This window comes from Dipodomys merriami, unplaced genomic scaffold (genome assembly GCF_024711535.1).
Source record: "Dipodomys merriami isolate MVZ:Mamm:240054 unplaced genomic scaffold, mDipMer1.0.p SCAF_102, whole genome shotgun sequence".
Classification (NCBI taxonomy): Eukaryota; Metazoa; Chordata; class Mammalia; order Rodentia; family Heteromyidae; genus Dipodomys; species Dipodomys merriami.
This window is the reverse complement of record NW_027202294.1, coordinates 1,179,382-1,198,690: the sequence shown is the minus strand read 5'-3', so window position 1 is coordinate 1,198,690 and position 19,309 is coordinate 1,179,382. Positions and strand designations below refer to the sequence as shown.

At 40.6% G+C, this 19,309-nt stretch overlaps 2 protein-coding genes across 4 annotated transcripts in view; one reads left to right on the top strand and one right to left on the bottom strand.

Moving 5' to 3' along the window:
* Nucleotides 1–10,284, top strand: part of Taf5 (TATA-box binding protein associated factor 5) — a 21,185-nt gene extending 10,901 nt beyond the window's left edge. The window contains exons 3-11 of the mRNA XM_069994202.1: nucleotides 497–812; nucleotides 1,802–1,965; nucleotides 2,073–2,208; nucleotides 2,959–3,079; nucleotides 3,783–3,912; nucleotides 7,177–7,341; nucleotides 7,679–7,856; nucleotides 8,791–8,968; nucleotides 9,260–10,284. Coding sequence (XP_069850303.1) covers nucleotides 497–812; nucleotides 1,802–1,965; nucleotides 2,073–2,208; nucleotides 2,959–3,079; nucleotides 3,783–3,912; nucleotides 7,177–7,341; nucleotides 7,679–7,856; nucleotides 8,791–8,968; nucleotides 9,260–9,477 — 1,606 coding nt within the window. The 3' untranslated portion in view covers nucleotides 9,478–10,284. The remainder of the gene's footprint in view (nucleotides 1–496; nucleotides 813–1,801; nucleotides 1,966–2,072; nucleotides 2,209–2,958; nucleotides 3,080–3,782; nucleotides 3,913–7,176; nucleotides 7,342–7,678; nucleotides 7,857–8,790; nucleotides 8,969–9,259) is intronic.
* On the bottom strand, nucleotides 10,278–19,309 carry Atp5mk (ATP synthase membrane subunit k). 3 transcript variants are annotated; one of them, XM_069994219.1, is made up of 5 exons: nucleotides 19,197–19,309; nucleotides 16,267–16,324; nucleotides 12,827–12,922; nucleotides 12,569–12,661; nucleotides 10,278–10,385 (listed from the first exon to the last, which is right to left on the bottom strand). In XM_069994219.1, exons 3-4 carry the CDS (start codon nucleotides 12,911–12,913, stop codon nucleotides 12,572–12,574), a joined length of 177 nt encoding a protein of 58 aa, XP_069850320.1. In that variant the 5' UTR covers nucleotides 12,914–12,922; nucleotides 16,267–16,324; nucleotides 19,197–19,309; the 3' UTR covers nucleotides 10,278–10,385; nucleotides 12,569–12,571. The 3 variants fall into 3 exon arrangements, with proteins under 3 accessions (XP_069850320.1, XP_069850322.1, XP_069850328.1); XM_069994221.1 differs by having other exon boundaries at nucleotides 16,287–16,324; XM_069994227.1 differs by lacking the exon at nucleotides 16,267–16,324 and having other exon boundaries at nucleotides 19,197–19,307.

Sequence of the window (19,309 nt, the reverse complement as noted above, 5' to 3'; positions counted from 1 at the left end):
GATATTGTGAACATGGGAAATCATTAAAATGGTGGGGCCAATGAGAATCCATGTGTTATTGTAGAGAGCTATGATAGGTTCATTGAATTACAACACATTTTCTGCTTCATACACATTTGAAATTTTCCATAATAAAAATTTAAAAGTGGGATTTTGAGAAAGCATGCAGTAAGAGCAAAGGTTCAGACATTTTCAAATATTTACCAAAATTGGTATTCCAAAGAAATTGTCTACCAGTAGTAAATGTCTTTCATTCATGTGGTAATTATTTCAAATTGTTCTTTTAAAATGTTTATTTAATTAGAGAATTAAATTGATCACTTTAAGGATGTATTCAGAAACTACTTTATAATCAGTGAATTACCTGTAGATACAGTTTAGAATGATTTAAACTACTACATTTAAGGTATTCTGGGGTGGCTTATAAATATTTGGGGGAGAGGCGGATCCCTGAATGATTACATTGAAAAATGACTTTTTAAAATCACTGAAACAGGTTCCATGGAGATCAGGAATGTTATTACCAGGATGACCTACGAGTATTATCTAGTCTTACCAAAAAGGAACACATGAAAGGGAATGAAACCATGTTGGATTTTCGAACAAGTAAATTTGTTCTGCGTATTTCCCGTGACTCGTACCAACTCTTGAAGAGGCATCTTCAGGAGAAACAGAACAATCAGATATGGAACATAGTTCAGGAGCACCTCTACATTGACATCTTTGATGGGATGCCGCGTAGTAAGCAACAGATAGATGCGATGGTGGGAAGTTTGGCAGGAGAGGCTAAACGAGAGGCAAACAAATCAAAGGTATGGGAATAAACCTAAGAACTATATAATGTAGATTATGAAAAATTGTAGCATTTCGATCCACATAATTTAAATTTTTCTTATAGCTAGCTTGGAAATAATTTTATACTGTTTTTAAAATTTCGTGTTCTAAGGATAGTGAATCTGTGTGAGGACTTGAGAATGATTGCATTTAACAGAACCCTGACTTTAGTATATCGAAAAAGTTGATTTTCCTCACATGAAATGAATTCGGGAGTCTTTCCAGGGCTGGCATTATAGCTCTACAATGTTGTCAGTGTCCCTGTCTGGTCTGTCACCTTTATTCATTTATTTATTTTTGGTCGGTCATGGGGCTTGAACACTGTTCCATAGCTCTATAGCCCAAGGCTAGTGTTCTACCAGTTTGAGCCAGAACACCAATTCGTTTTCTGGTGGTTAGCTGAAGATAAGAATCTAATGGACTTTCCTGTCCAGACTGGCTCTGAACCTCTATCCTCAGATCTCAGCCTCCTGAGTTGCTAGGACAACAGGTGTGAACCACCGGCACTCAGCTTGGTCTATCATCTTTAGAATGACTTTCTTCCTTGTGGTCATAGATGGCTGTTGCAGCTCCAGCATTGCAACTACAGTCCAAGATGGGATAATGGAAAGGATGAAAAGCCTGCTTGAGTCTCTTGCTTTTTATCAGGAAGACATTTTTTTTCTTAAAAAAAATCCAAACATACTTAACATATTTCTTTGTATTATCTGCTGACCAGAATTATGTTGTATGGCTATTGCTAGCTTCAAGGAAGCTTGAGAAGTAACTAACTAAGCACATTGCTGCTCCAATAAAATCAGGGTTCTATTAGCAAGGCAAACAGGAAAAATAACTGTTAGAAAAGTTCAGAACCCCGCTTCAGGGTATAAATGACAATTTCGTAATTGTGATTTATCCTGTCAATATATTCAAAGAGAATATTAATGAACAAAATTTATTTTTAAAATGTTGGTTCTTTTGATTGTAGGTATTTTTTGGCTTGTTAAAAGAACCAGAAATTGAAGTGCCTTTGGATGATGAAGATGAAGAAGGAGAAAATGAAGAAGGAAAACCTAAAAAGAAGAAGCCCAAAAAAGATAGTATTGGATCCAAAAGCAAAAAACAAGATCCCAATGCTCCACCTCAAAACAGGTGGGGGAGAGATTTCCAGAATTTTAAGGAGGTGTCAGTTAGGATACAGAGGAGATAAACTTGTTAATAATATTCAAAGAATAATTCCCAGTGATTTTCCTTCACAGAATTCCTCTTCCTGAGCTGAAAGATTCAGATAAATTGGATAAGATCATGAATATGAAAGAAACCACCAAACGAGTGCGACTTGGGCCGGACTGCTTACCTTCTATTTGTTTCTATACATTCCTAAATGCTTACCAGGTTGGTAAAGTAATTGGATAATTTTTGCCGAGAGTCATGTAAAATGGCAATTTACAATCTTAAATGTATTCAAGTGGAGTCTTGGTAAACTCTTGATATAATTAAGGAACAAGATGAGAACTGATGCTGCACAGAGTAGATGGAGGCTGGTTAGAAGGCCTTCAGAAACTTGCAGATTCCCAAATCTGGCTTATACTTCATCTGTTTTCACTGATCACAGCCTTTGAGTAAAGCCAATTCTTCTTGTGAAGTATTAATATGAACTTTTTGATTAAGAATTATATATATCCTTGACTATATAAATTCTTCCAGCTTAAAATGTAGAAAGGCTATAGATAGGAACCACCATTTTTTAGTTTTTAACTCCTGTTTCCTGGATGGAGAGCAGGAAATGTTTCTCTTTTCCATTTCTCCCTACTTTATCCTATTTATGCTATTATGCTAAGTTTTTTTCTAAAACTTAGAAAAAAAGAATTCTATATACCTTTGCAGACTCCTTGTAATAGGTTACTGAGGATATATTTAGTAAATTATAAACATGATTAACATTTGCTTCCCATCATGCATTCCAAATATGGAGGGCACAAAAAGGTAAGTGACAACACGCTCAAGTATGTGCTTTCACACATTGGGTTTTATAGGAGAATGTAATCTCAAGTGATCTTTTATGAGAACAATATTCTACGATGTGATTTGAATCCCCTCCCCCACAAAAGTATTGTTTAGTGTAAAACTTTTTTTTACTGGCAGGGCCTCACTGCAGTGGATGTCACTGATGATTCTAGTCTGATTGCTGGAGGTTTTGCAGATTCAACTGTCAGAGTGTGGTCTGTGACACCCAAAAAGCTTCGTAGTGTTAAACAAGCATCAGGTAACTCAGATGACCTGTTGGTGTAAACTTGAAGTTAGTCTGCAACAATCTTGAATCCACAGAATACAGAAAGGAGGTGGTGATCTCTGCAGATAAAAAATTTCATTTTAACTCAAGATTCTCAATGTTCCCCATAGTGAAGACAGTCCTGGGGTGGCAATCAGGAGACTGGGTTAAATTCTCTGGTCTTTTCTCATAAATGGAATCGAAGGAATTAGGCTATAAAAGCTCCGTAAATAAAACTCTTAACATTTTATGATTGTTTGTTTGTAAATAAAAAAAAAACTTTAGTGGGAGACCTTAAATAATAGGAGAAAAAATTTATTGTAGTCATAAAAATAGCTAAAAAAGAAAATAAAGTCAGGATTTCATTTTAGAAGGTTTTTTCCCCATTAGCTATATTATCTTGCTGTATTTAAAATTGTTTTAATATTTTCATTTTTGTGAAACATGTGATACAGTGGTCAAACTTGAGTTTTAATCTTGATTCCCATATTGAGTAGCTGTGTGTATGGTAGCAAATGATTAACTGTTCTGATCTGCAGTTTCTTCTCCTGTACATTGGGATGACATCACTTAGAGGTTTTAGTACAGTGGTTGGTATAGGAAGAATTTGTTACCTGTTCCTTTCCTAAACTGTGATGTGACTGCATTAACCTGTTTTGATGAATATCCTTTAAAAACTATTTCTGGACCATTTTAGATCTTAGCCTCATAGACAAAGAATCAGATGATGTCTTAGAAAGAATCATGGATGAGAAAACTGCAAGTGAGTTGAAGATTTTGTATGGTCACAGTGGGCCTGTCTATGGAGCCAGCTTCAGTCCCGATAGGTAAAATACAAATGATAATAATTTAATACTGAGGTATTTCTATGTTGAGATTATGTAAAAGTTCACTGGGAATATAATGCAAAATCTAGAAAATTTTGTTTAAAAAAAAAAAATCTCAGCCAGTTGCCTGTGGCTCACACCTTTAGTCCTAGCCACTCAGGAGGCTGAGATCTGAAGATCATGGTTCAAAGCCAGCCCAGGCAGGAAAGTTCATGAGACTTTTATCCCACTCTTACCACTAATAAACCACCAGAAAACAAGAAATGGAGCTGTGGCTCAAGTGGTAGAGCACTATCCTTAAGTTGAAGAGCTGAGGGACAGCGCCCAAACCCAGAGTTCAAGCCCTGCGACCAACCAAAAAAAAAAAGAAAAAATCTCATGGCTGTCAGCCCTTAATCTACTAAAATCTTGTCATTTGCTAATTCATCTTGGGGAACTGTGCAAAAAAAACAACTTTATAACTGAATTTACAAACTCAAAATGCAGTGGTTTCAAAAATTAGCTTTTTGTTGTGTGCTGGTGGCTCACGCCTGTAATCCTAGCTACTCAGGACGCTGAGATCTGAGGATCGTAGTTCAAAGCCAGCCAGCCCGGGCAGGAAAGTCCGTGAGACTCCTATCTCCAATAACCCACCAGAAAAACCGCAAGTGGTGCTGTAGCTTAAGTGGTAGAGCACTAGCTTTGAGCTGAAGAGCTGAGGGACAGTGCTCAGGCTCAGAGTTCAAGTCCCATGACTGACAAAAAAAAAAAAAAAAAAAAAAAAAAGAGTTTTTTGTGTAAGAGTTAAATTGCTAGAGTCTTCTGTATTGTTTTTGTGGTACTTCATAAGACAATTTCTTGATATGAATGGCATAATAGCTGTCAATTAAAGTTATGTTTTTTTGTTGGGGGGGGGGGGGTCCAGTCATGGGGCCTGAACTCTGGGCCTGGGCACTGTCCCTCAGCTCTTCAGCTCAAGGCTAGCGCTCTACCACTTGAACCATAGCGCCACTTCCAGCTTTTTTCTTTTTGCTTATGTGGTGCTGAGGAATCGAACCTAGGGCTTCATGCATGCAAGGCAAGTGCTCTACCACTGAGCCACCTTCCCAGCTCACTATATGGTTTTAAAAATAAAGAAAGCTAGGTATGGCAGTGTGTACATCTGTAATTCTAGCTACTCAGGAAGCTGAGACAGGAAAATTGTGAGTTTAATGCTTGTCTAGGCAACACAATGAGACTGTCTCAGGGAAAAATAGTAACAAGAAAAACTTTAAACCAGGTACTAAAAGGGAAATTTGAAATTGCTGTGTTTAGTTACTTACTTGTTTTTTAATGATTTCTAACATTCTATAAAAGTGAGAGGAGGAGGGGCTGGGAAGGTGGCTCAGTGGTAGAGTGCTTGCCTTGCATCCCTGAGGCCCTGGGTTCGATTCTTCAGCACCACATAAGCAAAAAGAAAAAAGCCGGGGACTGGGAAGGTGGCTCAGCGGTAGAGTGCTTGCCTTGCATGCATCAGGCCCTGGGTTTGATTCCTCAGCACCACATAAGCAAAAAGAAAAAAGCCGAAGTGGCTCTGTGGCTCAAGGGCTAGAGTGCTAGCCTTGAGCTGAAGAGCTGAGGGACAGCGCCCAGGCCCAGAGTTCAGGCCCCACGACTGGACCCCCCCAAAAAAAGCCGGAAGTGGCGCTGTGGCTCAAGTGGTAGAGCGCTAGCCTTGAGCTGAAGAGCTGAGGGACAGCGCCCAGGCCCAGAGTTCAAGCCCCACCACCAGACCCCCCCCCCCCCCAAAAAAAAAGTGAGAGGAGGAGCCAGGTGCTAGTGGCTCACACCTGTAATCCTAGCTACTCAGGAGCTGAGATCTGAGGATTGTGGTTCAAAGCCAGCCTAGGCAGGAAAGTCTGGGAGACTCTGGCCTCCAATTATCCACCAGAAAACTGGAAGTGGTACTGTGGCTCAAGTGGTAGAGCCCTTGCCTTGAGTTGAAGAGCTGAGAGACAGGGCCCAGGCCCAGAGTTCAAGCCCCACACCTGACAGGAAAAAAAAAAGGGGAGGAGGGTGTTTTATAACCACAGTATCATCTGTATTTTCCTTGGATAGATAATAGCTTTCAGTCCATCTAAGTTTTCATGTTTAGCCAGGTGCTGGTGGCTCACACCTATAATCCTATCTTAGGAGTCGGAGATACAAGGATCACAGTTCAATGCCAGTCTGGGCAGGAAAGTTAGTGAGACTCATCTCCAGTCACCTATCAAAAAGCCAGAAGTGAGCTGTGCCTCAAGTAATACGGCACTAGCCTTAAGCAAAAAAGCTGACAGTGCCCAGGTCCTGATTTCAAGCCACAGAATGGGTAACCCCCCCCCCCAATTTTTTTTTCATGTATGGAAACAAAACTTTTGAGTATTATTATTAGTGGTAGTAATAGAATTTGGTAGGGTTTAGCCAGATGATACATTTTACGTGAGGAAATGTGATTTCAGAAAAATAAAACTGCTAGCTTTTGTATTTATCCATGAAAAAGTTAGCAGCATGTTTGTAGTTATTTTTCTTTTCCTAAAGACTATTTTCATTCTTTTGTGCTGGGGGTTGAATCTATAGTGCCTTAAGCATGAGCTAAGTTAGGACTATTACTGCGACACTCCCCAATCCTCTCCTTTTTACAACTCATACAAGATTGGAAAATAGCATCTCCATTTTATAGTCAAAAATTAAGTGAGGTTATCACATTTTGTATATTGTCTCAATTTATCTTAAAATGAATATACACATTCATATATTCACATGTACATACATACATATAAAATCTAACATCATTAGGTGGTCAGAATATACTTATTGTCAAGGCTAACATTCACCTTTTCTAATTTTTTAATTTTTTTTTTTTTTTGGTCCGTTGTGGGGCTTGAACTCTGGACCTGGGTGCTGTCCCTCAGCTCTTCAGTTCAAGGCTAGCACTCTACCACTTGAGCCACAGCAGTGCTTCTGGTTTTCTGGTGGTTTATTGGAGATAAAAGTCTCATAGACTTTCCTTGCCTGTGCTGGCTTTGAACTGAGATCCTCAAGTATCAGCCTCCTGAATAGCTAGGATACAGGCATGAGCCACTGGCACCCAGCAACATTTAGTTTTAACATTTGTTTAGCTTTGCATCTATTGTGGGTTCTATCTATAAATTACAAGTGAGATGTAGCATTAGTTAGCTATATTTTTAAAATTCAAATATAAGAAGAAACTTGAAAGTAGTCTAAAGTTAATTCTGGGAAATCAATTTTATCAAATTCTCTTCTCAGGAATTACCTGCTATCCTCTTCAGAGGATGGAACTGTTAGATTATGGAGCCTTCAAACATTTACTTGCTTGGTGGGATATAAAGGACACAACTACCCAGTATGGGACACACAGTTTTCTCCATATGGATATTATTTTGTGTCAGGGGGCCATGACCGAGTTGCTCGGTAAGATATCAGTTTAATCTTTTGATTGGGTCTGTTCATTTCTACTTCAACTTATTCAAAATATCAGTATTTGTAGCTTTTGTTTGAAAATGAATTTAGGACAGGAGTTATTGTATCTGCAATCATGTAGCAAAAGCACTGCTTTTGGCTATTTTATGTGCTCCTCCTGTCAGATATTCTTTTTTTGCCACTACCATTGTGAATACCTTTGTCTCTGTCATTTCCTTGAAAGTTCCAGATGAGGTAGCACAGGTTAGAAACTAATTAGGAGATAGCCAAAACTATGGTGAAATATTATTTTATTAACTGTGATTTCTTACTTTTATAACTTTAAAAGACTCTGGGCCACAGACCACTATCAGCCTTTAAGGATATTTGCTGGCCATCTTGCTGATGTGAATTGTACAAGATTCCATCCCAATTCAAATTATGTGGCTACGGGCTCTGCAGACAGAACTGTGCGGCTCTGGGATGTTTTGAATGGTAACTGTGTAAGGATCTTCACTGGACACAAGGTATTTTACCTTTCTTATTCCAGCACTTTTCAAGATAAAAATGGTCTTTTGTTGTTTGTGTAGAGGGATGTCCATGATAGTTTTATAGCCTGGCTAGAAATAGAAGTTTTCTTTGCCTACTGCCTAGCATTGGAGGTCACTCAACCTTATTTCTTCTCTGTCTTATTGGTTCCAAGTGATTAATGTCTAAGAACTTTTTTTTTTTTTTTTTTTTTTTGGGTCCGGTCATGGGGCCTGAACTCTGGGCCTGGGCGCTGTCCCTCAGCTCTTCAGCTCAAGGCTAGCGCTCTACCACTTGAGCCACAGCGCCACTTCTGGCTTTTTTCTTTTTACTTATGTGGTGCTGAGGAATCGAACCCAGGGCCTCATGCATGCAAGGCAAGCACTCTACCACTGAGCCACCTTCCCAGCCCCTAAGAACCTTTTAGATATTAATATTAATCATTGCTTGAAGGATAGGTCTCCAACTCTCAATGGGAAGATTGACAGACATGCCTCTTTTTTTCTGGGCTTGAACTCAGGGCCTTGTGATCTCTAGGCAGGCACTCTACCACTTGAGCCATACTTACAATTCCAAACATTTTGTGTGTGTGCCAGTACTGGAGCTTGAACTCAGGGCCTAACACTGTCCCTTAGCTTTTTTACTCCAGGCTGGCATTCTACCACTTGGAGCAATAGCTCCATTTCTGGTTGTTGTTGGTTAATTGGAAATCTGGCTCATGTACTTTCCTTCCTGGGCTGGCTTCAAATCTTGAACCTTAAGTTTTATCTAGACGAGCAGCTAGATTTACAGGTGTAAGCCACTCGTGCCTGGACCAAAAATATCTTTTAACCAACCAAAAATAAATAATTTTAAAGATAATATTCATAACATTAAAATTCTGCTTTAGGTCTTTGGATATACTTAACTCTAGTTTGATCTTTTCTTTCCTAGGGACCAATTCATTCCTTGACATTTTCTCCCAATGGGAGATTCCTGGCTACAGGAGCAACAGATGGCAGAGTACTGCTTTGGGATATTGGACATGGTTTGATGGTTGGAGAATTAAAAGGCCATACTGATACAGTGTGTTCACTTAGATTTAGTAGAGATGGTGAAATTTTGGCCTCAGGTAAATGATTAATGGCTTTGGGATAAAGATTTACATTTTTTTTTTTTTTTAGCATGAACTATAAATACATAGGGGCTGGGAATGTGGCTTAGTGGTAGAGTGCTTGCCTAGTATGCACAAAGCACTGGGTTCTATTCCTCAGTACCACATAAACAGAAAAAGCCAGAAGTGGCACTGTTCCTCAAATGGTAGACTGCTAGCCTTGAGTGAAAGCAGCTCAGGGACAGTGCCCAAGCCCTGAGTTCACCCTAGGACTGACAAACAAAAAGGTTTCCTTTGCCTTCTTCCTAGGTTCAATGGATAATACGGTCCGGTTATGGGATGCCATAAAAGCATTTGAAGATTTAGAGACTGATGACTTTACTACAGCCACTGGCCATATAAATTTACCTGAGAATTCACAGGAGTTATTATTGGGTACATATATGACCAAATCAACACCAGTTGTACACCTCCATTTTACTCGAAGAAACTTGGTTCTGGCTGCAGGAGCTTATAGTCCGCAATAAATCAACGGTATTAAAGACCTTTTGGAAGCTACTGTTTGAAAAAGGGAGACTAAAAGCAAATACCTCAGTGTTTAATATTTAAGCTACAAAGAATGTTGTCTATATGGATCTTGAAGTATGCTGCTTTGAAAATCTGAACAGGATAGTTCCACGTTTTTATAGCAACCACATTTAACTAATTTCCGTTAGTTGAATAAGAGGTATTACGTTCGTGGAAGAGACATTATGGTGCTTCGGATTGTGTGGAAACTATGCATTTTCTGTTCAAATGCTATTTTAATTTATTATGTTTAGAAAAAAGAAGTTTGAGGAAATTCATCCTGCTTCAAGATTCAAATTAAGAAATACCATCTTGAATTTTAGCTGAAGACTTCTACGAGCATGTGTATTTTCTGCTGTAAAATGAAGTTACTGTATGCACTCAAGTACTATGTTAAATGATCCACTAACATGTTTTTCTTGACCTATAATTAGTGGAATGTATGTAAATGAGTACAGGGAACAATTCCTTCCCAAGATCTAGAGAAGTACAACCATCCACTGACATCTCAATTTAAACTATTTGAGTGCACTAAACACTATAAACCTGGTGAAGAAGTTTAGCTTCCATATTCTACTTCAGCTAAAATACATACAACCTAGTACACTTGAAGTCAGACAGACATTTCAGTTGCTTACCTCCAGTACTGAGCCTTGCTTTGGAAAACTAAGATTTAGACCAAGTCACTGCCAGTTTTTGCCTTTGTTGCATTTTGTACAGTTTTTATATTTTTGATATCTTGTAAATAAAGACAACCAGCTTTTTCCAGGTTCATAATTTATTGTACAAATTGAATATTACATGATGAGTTGACATTAGCTTCTCCAGGCTTGGGAATTTAACAGATGAGCTCAGAAAATTTAGAATCCTATAAACAAAGCAAAAACAGTTTGACACAAATGTGTTCAGTTCTACTTTTAAGATATTCATTAAATACTATGACAGTACTAATCATGAGCCCTTCAGAAACAGAACATAAACTCAGAATATTCTCAAAAAGAGTCAATAAGGGAAAAAAAATCAAGACTTCTCTCATAATTGGTATGTTTCAGTGTAATATTTTACCTTTAACAAAGAAATTGCTAAACAATTTGGTATATGCCTAAAGGCAAACTCCTGGAAAAACTACTATAGAAAGTAACACTTAAAGAAAAACATGCATTTTAAAATTTAATATCTGAATACAGCTTCCCATTTTTATGGAGATGCTACCTCCTTCTCAAAGTTAAAAGTTACATGGAGATTTGGAAAATATTGCCTGTTTTGTCAGGAACAGGCTTCAGACCACTGCATTTTGGGATATGTAGTCCTTTTGGGCTGATATGTTGGAAATTTTCTGAAAAACTTTTAGCTGAAAATATAGATTTGGGGATTATGGTTCATTGTTTATGGTCAACACCAAAGATGTTTACTTAAGGATAGGTAGCTAAAAAGAGCCCAAGGTGGGAATAATCCTAGCTACTCAGGAGGCTGAGATCTGAGGATCATGGTTCAAAGCCAGCCCAGGCAGGAAAGTCCATGAGACTCATCTCCAATAAACCACTAGAAAACCAGAAATGGCATTGTAGCTTAAGCAGTAGAGTGCTCGTCTTGAGCTGAAGAGCACAGGAACAGCAAGTGCCCAAGCCCAGAGTTTAAGCCCCACAACCAATGACAAAAACAAAACACACACACATATATGAATGAAGCCTGAAACTATAAATAACAAGTTACTTACAAATGCATATAATGGTTGGGGCTAGGGTATAGTTCTGTTTCAGAGCCTAGCTTGCCTAATATGCATCTGCAGCCAGCCACCCAGTTGTTAAACATGTACATCATGTTGGGTCCAGTTGCTCAGCCCTCATCCCAGCTATAGAAGGCATAGGTAGGAAGATCATGGGTCCCAGGCTGACCCTGGCAAAAATTGCAAGACCCTATCTGTGTGTCCATGCACACGCGGGCACATGCAGGCACACAAGTGTACTGTTATAGTCCCAAGTTCAAACCCCAGTACTGTAAAAACCACACTACAAAAATAAATGGTAGAGCCGGGCGCTGGTGGCTCACGCCTGTAATCCTAGCTAATCAGGAGGCTGAGATCTGAGGATCGCGGTTCAAAGCCAGCCCGGGCAGGAGAGACCATGAGACTCCTATCTCCAATAAACCACCAGAAAACCGGAAGTGGCGCTGTAGCTCAAGTGGTAGAGTGCTCGCCTTGAGCTGAAGAGCTGAAGGACAGCGCCCAGGCCCAGAGTTCAAGCCCCACGACCGACAAAAAAAAAAAAAAAAAAAAAATGGTAAAAGAAAAAAAGCATAAGACCTATCTTTTATTCATCATATCCAAGAAACTGATACTCTGTATCGGCGAAAGCAAAAGCTAAAGCTTATTGTTGTTTCATAATCCTTTGGGCAAGCATCTTAACCTAAGGAAACATTCATATAGATACTTCATGCTTTAAAGCTTTTGCTACAGAACTTATGAGACAGATTACTCCTATGAAATAGTCCACCTATCTATGAACAGCAAAAGTCCAATCATTAAATTATGAAATTACAATAATCAAAACCACTGGAAACCAACCACATTTTAAAAAAGCTTGATCAGCTGGGTGCTAGTGGCTCATACCTGTAATCCTAGCTACTCAGGAGGTTGATCTGAAGCCAAATGTGAGCAGAAAGTCCCTGAAACTCATCTCCAATTAACCCTACCCCCAAAAATCTGGAAGTGGAGCTGTGGCTCAAGAGGTAGACTATACTTGCACCAAAAAGCTCAAGGACAGCACCTCTGTGCCAAGTTCAAGTCCCAGGAATGAGACACACACACAAACACACACACACACACACACACACACACACACACACACACACACACACACACACACACACGAAATGTTCACAGAATTCACAGGTTAGCTCTTATTTAAAACTACAATCCTCCCATCTCCACCTCCTAAAAGCTAGGATTACACAGGTGTATGCTCCTGCACCCAATGCTTGCATTTACTTTTTATAGTAAACTATTGGGAAGAAAAACTAATATTAAAATGATTAAAAACTTAAATTCCTTACCATTTATGTTGCTTTCACAGCTGGAGTCTTTTTAGACCTTAACTTAAAGTATAAGACCAGCAAAGCAATGCCTCCATATGTGGCCAGTACACACTGTGGAGTGGGGGTAGGGGAGAAAAGGAGAATCATCATTACATCTATATTTTAAAACATAACTGCTTAGGGCTGGGAAGGTGGCTTAGTGGTAGAGTGCTTGCCTAGCACCCATGAAGCTCTGGGTTCCATTCCTCATACCATATATATACATATAATACTTACATTCATTCTACCCGTGAGAGTGTATGAGTTGAAATACTTCTTAATACCAGTGAACTGGAATTGGCCTTCATTTTCTGCGCCTGCCATGATGTCAATCTTAAAAGGAAAAAAGCAAGCAATAAATTGGTTTGGGTGAAAAAGAAAAAGTTTTTTTTAAAAAAAATTTTAGTTTAAAAAGTAAAAAATCACCATAACCGTGTGTGTGTGTGTGTGTGTGTGTGTGTGTGTGTGTGTGTGTGTGTGTGTGTGTGTGTGTGTGTGTGTGTGTGTGTGTGTGTGTGTGTGTGTGTGTGTGTGTGTGTGTGTGTGTGTGTGTGTGTGTGTGTGTGTGTGTGTGTGTGTTTCCCCCCTTTTCTGGTCCTGGAGCTTAAACTCAAGGCCTGGGCAAATCACCATAACCGTGTGTGTGTGTGTGTGTGTGTGTGTGTGTGTGTGTGTGTGTGTGTGTGTGTGTGTGTGTGTGTGTGTGTGTGTGTGTGTGTGTGTGTGTGTGTGTGTGTGTGTGTGTGTGTGTGTGTGTGTGTGTGTGTGTGTGTGTGTGTGTGTGTGTGTGTGTGTGTGTGTGTGTGTGTGTGTGTGTGTTTCCCCCCTTTTCTGGTCCTGGAGCTTAAACTCAAGGCCTGGGCACTGTCCCTGAACCTCTTTGTGCTCAAGGCTAGTGTGTGAGTCACAGTGCTACTTCTGGCTTTTTCTGTTTATGTGGTACTGAGGATAGAACCCAGGGCTTCATGCATGCTAGGTAAACACTACCACTAAACCACATTCTCAGCCCAACTTTATGGTTTTTAACTACATTGTAAAAAGATGGTAGAAAAGCCTTGTTAAGAGGAATTTTTGGAAGTAGAATTTTACCCTGGTTACTATTTCAGACTTTCCAGGAAAGGTCAAATCATTCAGCATATGATGAGAACAAGAGTCAAAAGCCAATTATCTAGACTGTGGTATAGCTTAATATTTTTATTCCTGACTATGCACACTGAGTTAACTTTCCAGACTACTTCAAAGTCGGAATTTGTGATGTTTCATCAAACCATAATCATCTAAACAATGACTTAAAATGCTACTTTAAATAATTTTTCTTTTTTTTTTTTTTAAAGGAGGTGGAATTTGTAAGTCTTTTATTTATTTTTTCTTATGTGGTGCTGGGGAATCAAACCCAGGGCCTCATGCATGCAAGGCAAGCGCTTTACCACTGAGCCACCTTCCCAGCCCCTAAATAATTTTTCTTATCATAAATCACTTAAGATTTCCATGGAAGATGGGAGAAGGATCATTTATTAAAGGGAGTTGACAGAAGCGATTGGTGGTACGGAATCTGGAATTATTACTCCTTGTGTACAAAATAGAAGAATGTAATGTAAAATGGACTGATATTTAACTATCAAACTGGCACAATTAAATTGTTAACAAGCAATGTTATTAACTTAGGACTTAGAATTCTCTCTCTGTTACTTGGAGTGTAAACTGGTAAGCCTTCCTAAAGTATCTAGCAAATTATATAGTATACTCTTCCACCTAGCTGGTTCTTTTCTCCAGGAGAATCACAAGGTAGAAATATATTATCTGAGCCCGCCGGCCCCGGTGGCTCACGCCTATAATACTAGCTACTGAGGAGGCTGAGATCTGAGGATCATGGTTCAAAGCCAGCCTGGGCAAGAAAAGTCTGTGAGATTCTTATCTACAATAAACCACTAGAAAACTGGAAGTGGCTCAGGCACTAGAGCGCTCGCCTTGAGATGAAGCCCCATGACCGACCAAAAAAAAAGGAAATATATTATCTGATTCACACAAAGTCACTGAAAATACTGTTCATGAAAGGTAAAAACTGGAAAAATAAATGCCCATTATCAAGGCTGGTAAGCAGGGATTTCCAATAAGGGAAATAAAATATGCAAAGATATTTGCATAACATGGAAAGAGATCAGTTTCCAAGTAATGTTAAATGTTTAAAAAAATCCCATTTCTGAACTATGTAGAGCACATCAGTCGTTCTCAAAATCTGACCCTTAGACCAGCAGCACCAGCTTCACCAGAAACTTGATAGAAATGCAACTTCTCAGACCTTACCATAGGCCTACTGATTTAGAAACTCTGGGACCCAGCTATCTATTTTAATAAGATCTATAGCTACATTCAATGCACACTAAAGTTGAGAAGAAACTACAATGATGAAAATGGCAAAAAAAAAAAAAAAAAAAAAAAAAAACCTAATTGCAATATAGGGCTGGGAAGGTGGCTCAGTGGTAAAGTGCGTGTCTTGCATGCATAAGGCCCTAGGTTCAATTCCTCAGCACCACATAAGCAGAAAAAGCCTGAAGTGGGGCTGAGGCTCAAGTGGTAAGTGCTAGTCTATAGCTGAAGAGCTTAGAGACAGAGCCCAGGCCGAGTTCAGGCCCCACGACTGACACCCCCCCCCCAAAAAAAAAATTGTTTGTGTACTTTACAAAGACATGTATTTCATTTTTCTAAGTGATAACAGGCCAGGTGTTATAGCTCACTAATCCAAGCTACCCAGAAGACAGAAATCAGGAGGATCAAAGTTCAAGGCCAACCTGGGTAAAAAGTTCTCAAAGCCTCATTTCAACAACAACAAAAAGCTGAACATGACAGCATGTGCCTGTCATTCTGAGTAGGAAATACAAATAGGATGATCAAGGTACAGGCTGTGCTATGCATAAAGGCAACACCCTATTAAAATAATGAAAGGGAAGAGGATGACAGAGCAACTCTGACCAAGAAGATACACTGTATTAAAAAATGGACATGTTGTGGCTGGGAAGCTGGCTCAGTGGTAGAGTGCTTGCCTTGCATACATGAGGCCCTAGGTTCAATTCCTCAGCACCACATAAGCAGAAAAAGCCAGAAGTGGGGCTGAGGCTCAAGTGGTAAAGCACTAGTCTACAGCTGGAGAGCTGAGGGACAGCACCCAAGCCCAGAGTTCAGGCCCCATGACCGACAAAAAAAAAAAAAAGGACATATTAAAATGAAAGCCCCTGATACAACTAATTGATGTTACTAAAAAATAAAAAATAAAGGACTAGGACATTGGGACATGATTCTAATGATTATCTGCCTTTGTGAGCACAAGTCCCTAGGTTCAAACTGTAGTACCACCAAAAAGAAGGGAAAAAAAATTGTGGACAGGGCTGGGAATGTGGCTTAGTGGTAGAGTGCTTACCTAGCATCCATGAAGCCCTGGGTTCGATTCCTCAGTACCATATAAACAGAAAAAGCTGGAAGTGGAGCTGTGGCTCAAGTGTTAAGAGTGCTAGCCTTGAGCCAAAGAAGCTCAGGGACAGTTCCCAGAACCTGAGTTCAAGCCCCAGGACTGGTGCACAAAAAAAACCCAAAAAACCCAAAAACCTGGGGACACATCTTCAAAAAATACACCAGAACAGTTGAAAATGTGTATATGTAACCACCTGTCTTCAATAACATACCTATTTGATTGGTAACTTACAAGAGCTGGGTGAGTTCTGGTGGACTTCCCAGGAAAGTCTTGAGGAAATGGAAGAGGGAGAGAACAGAAAGGGAAGTCATTGCAACGGAAACTATTACTCCCCTATGACTCCCCTGTTCATTATTCAGAAGATTTGACAATAAAAAATTGAGAACTTATTTTTGGATACTTTCAAAAAGGCTCTTGGAACAATAAAGAAAATCTAAACTTCCTTAGGACCCTTCACAACTACTGGGCAATCTAGCCAAAGTAGCACAATCTCCATTAAATGAAACCTTTATGCTGGATGCTGGTGGCTCACACCTGTAATCCTAGCTATTCAGGAAGCTGAGGATCAGCTAACCTATCCTGCCAACCTAGGCAGCAAAGTCCATGGGACTCATCGCCAATTAGCTTCCAAAAGGTTGGAAGTAAGCTGTTGCTCAAGTGGTAGAGTGCCAGCCTTGAGCAAAAAAGCTCAGAGACAGTGCCTGGGTCCTGTGTTCAAACACCAGGACAGATGTATGTATGTATGTCCTGGGTTCAAACCCTTGGAGAGAGATGGATGGACAGATGGATGGGCACAAGGATGGATGGATGGATAGACGGACGGACACACACACACCATACAGAGAAACTTTTATGATGTAAATTTTCTGTTTTACTAATTCATCTTACTAAACATACTAAAGTTATATATTTTTTTATTCATTTCATGATGTTTTAATAAGGAAACCAGGCTTCAACAGCAAACAAGGCTTCAATTTTAGAATTCATCAACCTTAACTTTGTCAGTTCATCCAGCTCCTAAACTTTAGGAGATTGTTGTATCCAACTAAAACAATATTATAGTACTTTAAAATTTACTCTAGTGAACATAGTAATGCAGGCTGATGTTTGCAATATTCCACAGATTACCAATTCTTTAGGAAAGGACGTGGTACAAAATTGAATTTTAGTGGGGGTCTTAAAGGACTCACGAGAGGCTGGAATGGCAAGGAGTGGGATGTTTCTAATAATAAAAACGGTGAGGTGGGATAATAAAACAACAGTGAAAGCTGAAACCTAAGCCCGAACCCTTCAACAAAGATCAGGACTAAGATCACAACAGTTTGTGTTACCAATGCCCTGAGGATCAGCAAATTATAATTTGTTTTTTGTTTTTTTTTGGGTCCGGTCGTGGGGCCTGAACTCTGGGCCTGGGCGCTGTCCCTCAGCTCTTCAGCTCAAGGCTAGCGCTCTACCACTTGAGGCACAGCACCATTTCTGGTTTTTTTCTTTTTGCTTATGTGGTGCTGAGGAATTGAACCCAGGGCCTCATGCATGCAAGGCAAGCGCTCTATCACTGAGCCACCTTCCCAGCCCCTAATTTGTTGGGTTTTTTTTTGGTCAGTCATGGGGCCTGAACTCTGGGTCTGGGCACTGTCCCTCAGCTCTTCAGCTCAAGGCTAGTGCTCTACCACTTGAGCCACAGCACCACTTCTGGCTTTTGCTGCTTATGTGGTGCTGAGGAATCGAACCTAGTGCCTCATGCATGCAAGGAAAGCACTCTATTACTGAGCGTCCTTCCTAGCCCTATAATTTGGTGTTCTTAAGACATATTAAGGAGAAAAATCACCTAAGATTCATACTTGTCAACTTGTGAATTAATGTTAAGTAACAAACTGCTAGAAAATAGATAGGGAAGCCGGGCGCTGGTGGCTCACGCCTGTAATCCTAGCTACTCAGGAGGCTGAGATCTGAGGATCGCGGTTCAAAGCCAGCCCGGGCAGGAGAGACCGTGAGACTCCTATCTCCAATAAACCACCAGAAAACCGGAAGTGGCGCTGTAGCTCAAGTGGTAGAGCGCTCGCCTTGAGCTGAAGAGCTGAGGGACAGTGCCCAGGCCCAGAGTTCAAGCCCCACGACCGACAAAAAAAAAAAAAAAAAGAAAATAGATAGGGATTCCTTTTTTTTTTTTGGTATGTTTTTGTCTTTATTTTTTGGAGACAGAGCCTGGTATAGTATTCAATTAGCGATCCTCAAACTTCAGCCTCACAGGTTAGTGGAATATAGCTATATACCAGTTTGGCCGCTAATTAAGTGCCAGTTTCTAAGCCGTTAACTATTATTAAATACAACCACATGCCCTTGTCTGCCTGTGAAATAGGCATTTCATTAAAGGCCAATGTTGGCCAGTTGCACTTGCTAGGCCTTCTGTCACTGCTGTTGTCCTGTCTCATTGAACATCTACCCGGGACAGTAAGATCACTAGGTAGACGTAAAAGGCAGAGAAGCGCTCGGGGACCAGGTACAATCTCTTGCATGCCAAACATTTACAGCCAAAAATATATCCAGACAATTCTGGATTTCTCCAAGGAAAAAAGCCTTTCTTCCCGAGGATCACAGACTGAAATCGAACCTAAGGACCGTGCGCCGTCAGCGGCCGAGTCACGCGTCACCCTCACTTGGACGATGGACCATGGCTGAGGCCTGTTTAAAGGCGGCTTGGCTGCCATCTTCCTCGTCGTGGAAGCCAGCCGCCCGGCCATTCGCCATTCACACCAAAGGAGTCACCCCCGGCCAGCGATGGGGTCGAAAGCCCGAGTTCTAGTCCAACATTCGGTCACTGAGTGACCTTGGGGAACTCTATTCGCGGCGAGTCTCTGTCTCTGTTTTTCTCTCTGTCTCTCTCTCTCCACTGCAAAGTATAATCTAAAGGGCTTCGGGAACCTGGCGAGTTTGGGGGCCTGAGGTCGCTCGGCGGCTGAGCGCGTCCTCTGGCCCCGACCCTCATTTTCCCCGCCTCTCCGGTCCCTCACCGATCCCATCATGTCCCCAAGCCCAGGGAAGATCTCGCGGTGTTTACCGGATCTGAAACCGTCAGAGTATCAAATCTGCTCCTCAAAGCCAAGGCGCAAGGTCTGAGCCGGAGAGCCCCTCTGCACCTACCTTTGCCAAAGTCACAAATTCGACGGCCGACGTCCTTCAAACAACGAAGACACCGACTTAACCTAACCGGAAAGAGTCCGCCTGCCCCCGCCTCTCGCACCCAACGGACCCAA

What these genes read in the sequence shown, in the direction of transcription:
- Atp5mk (XM_069994219.1), bottom strand. Translation starts at nt 12,913, where the DNA reads ATGGCAGGCGCAGAAAATGAAGGCCAATTCCAGTTCACTGGTATTAAG. An exon ending in CTCTCACGGGTAGAATGAAT is followed by an intron (nt 12,662 to 12,826) that starts GTAAGTATTATA and finishes CCCACTCCACAG; the next exon opens with TGTGTACTGGCCACATATGG.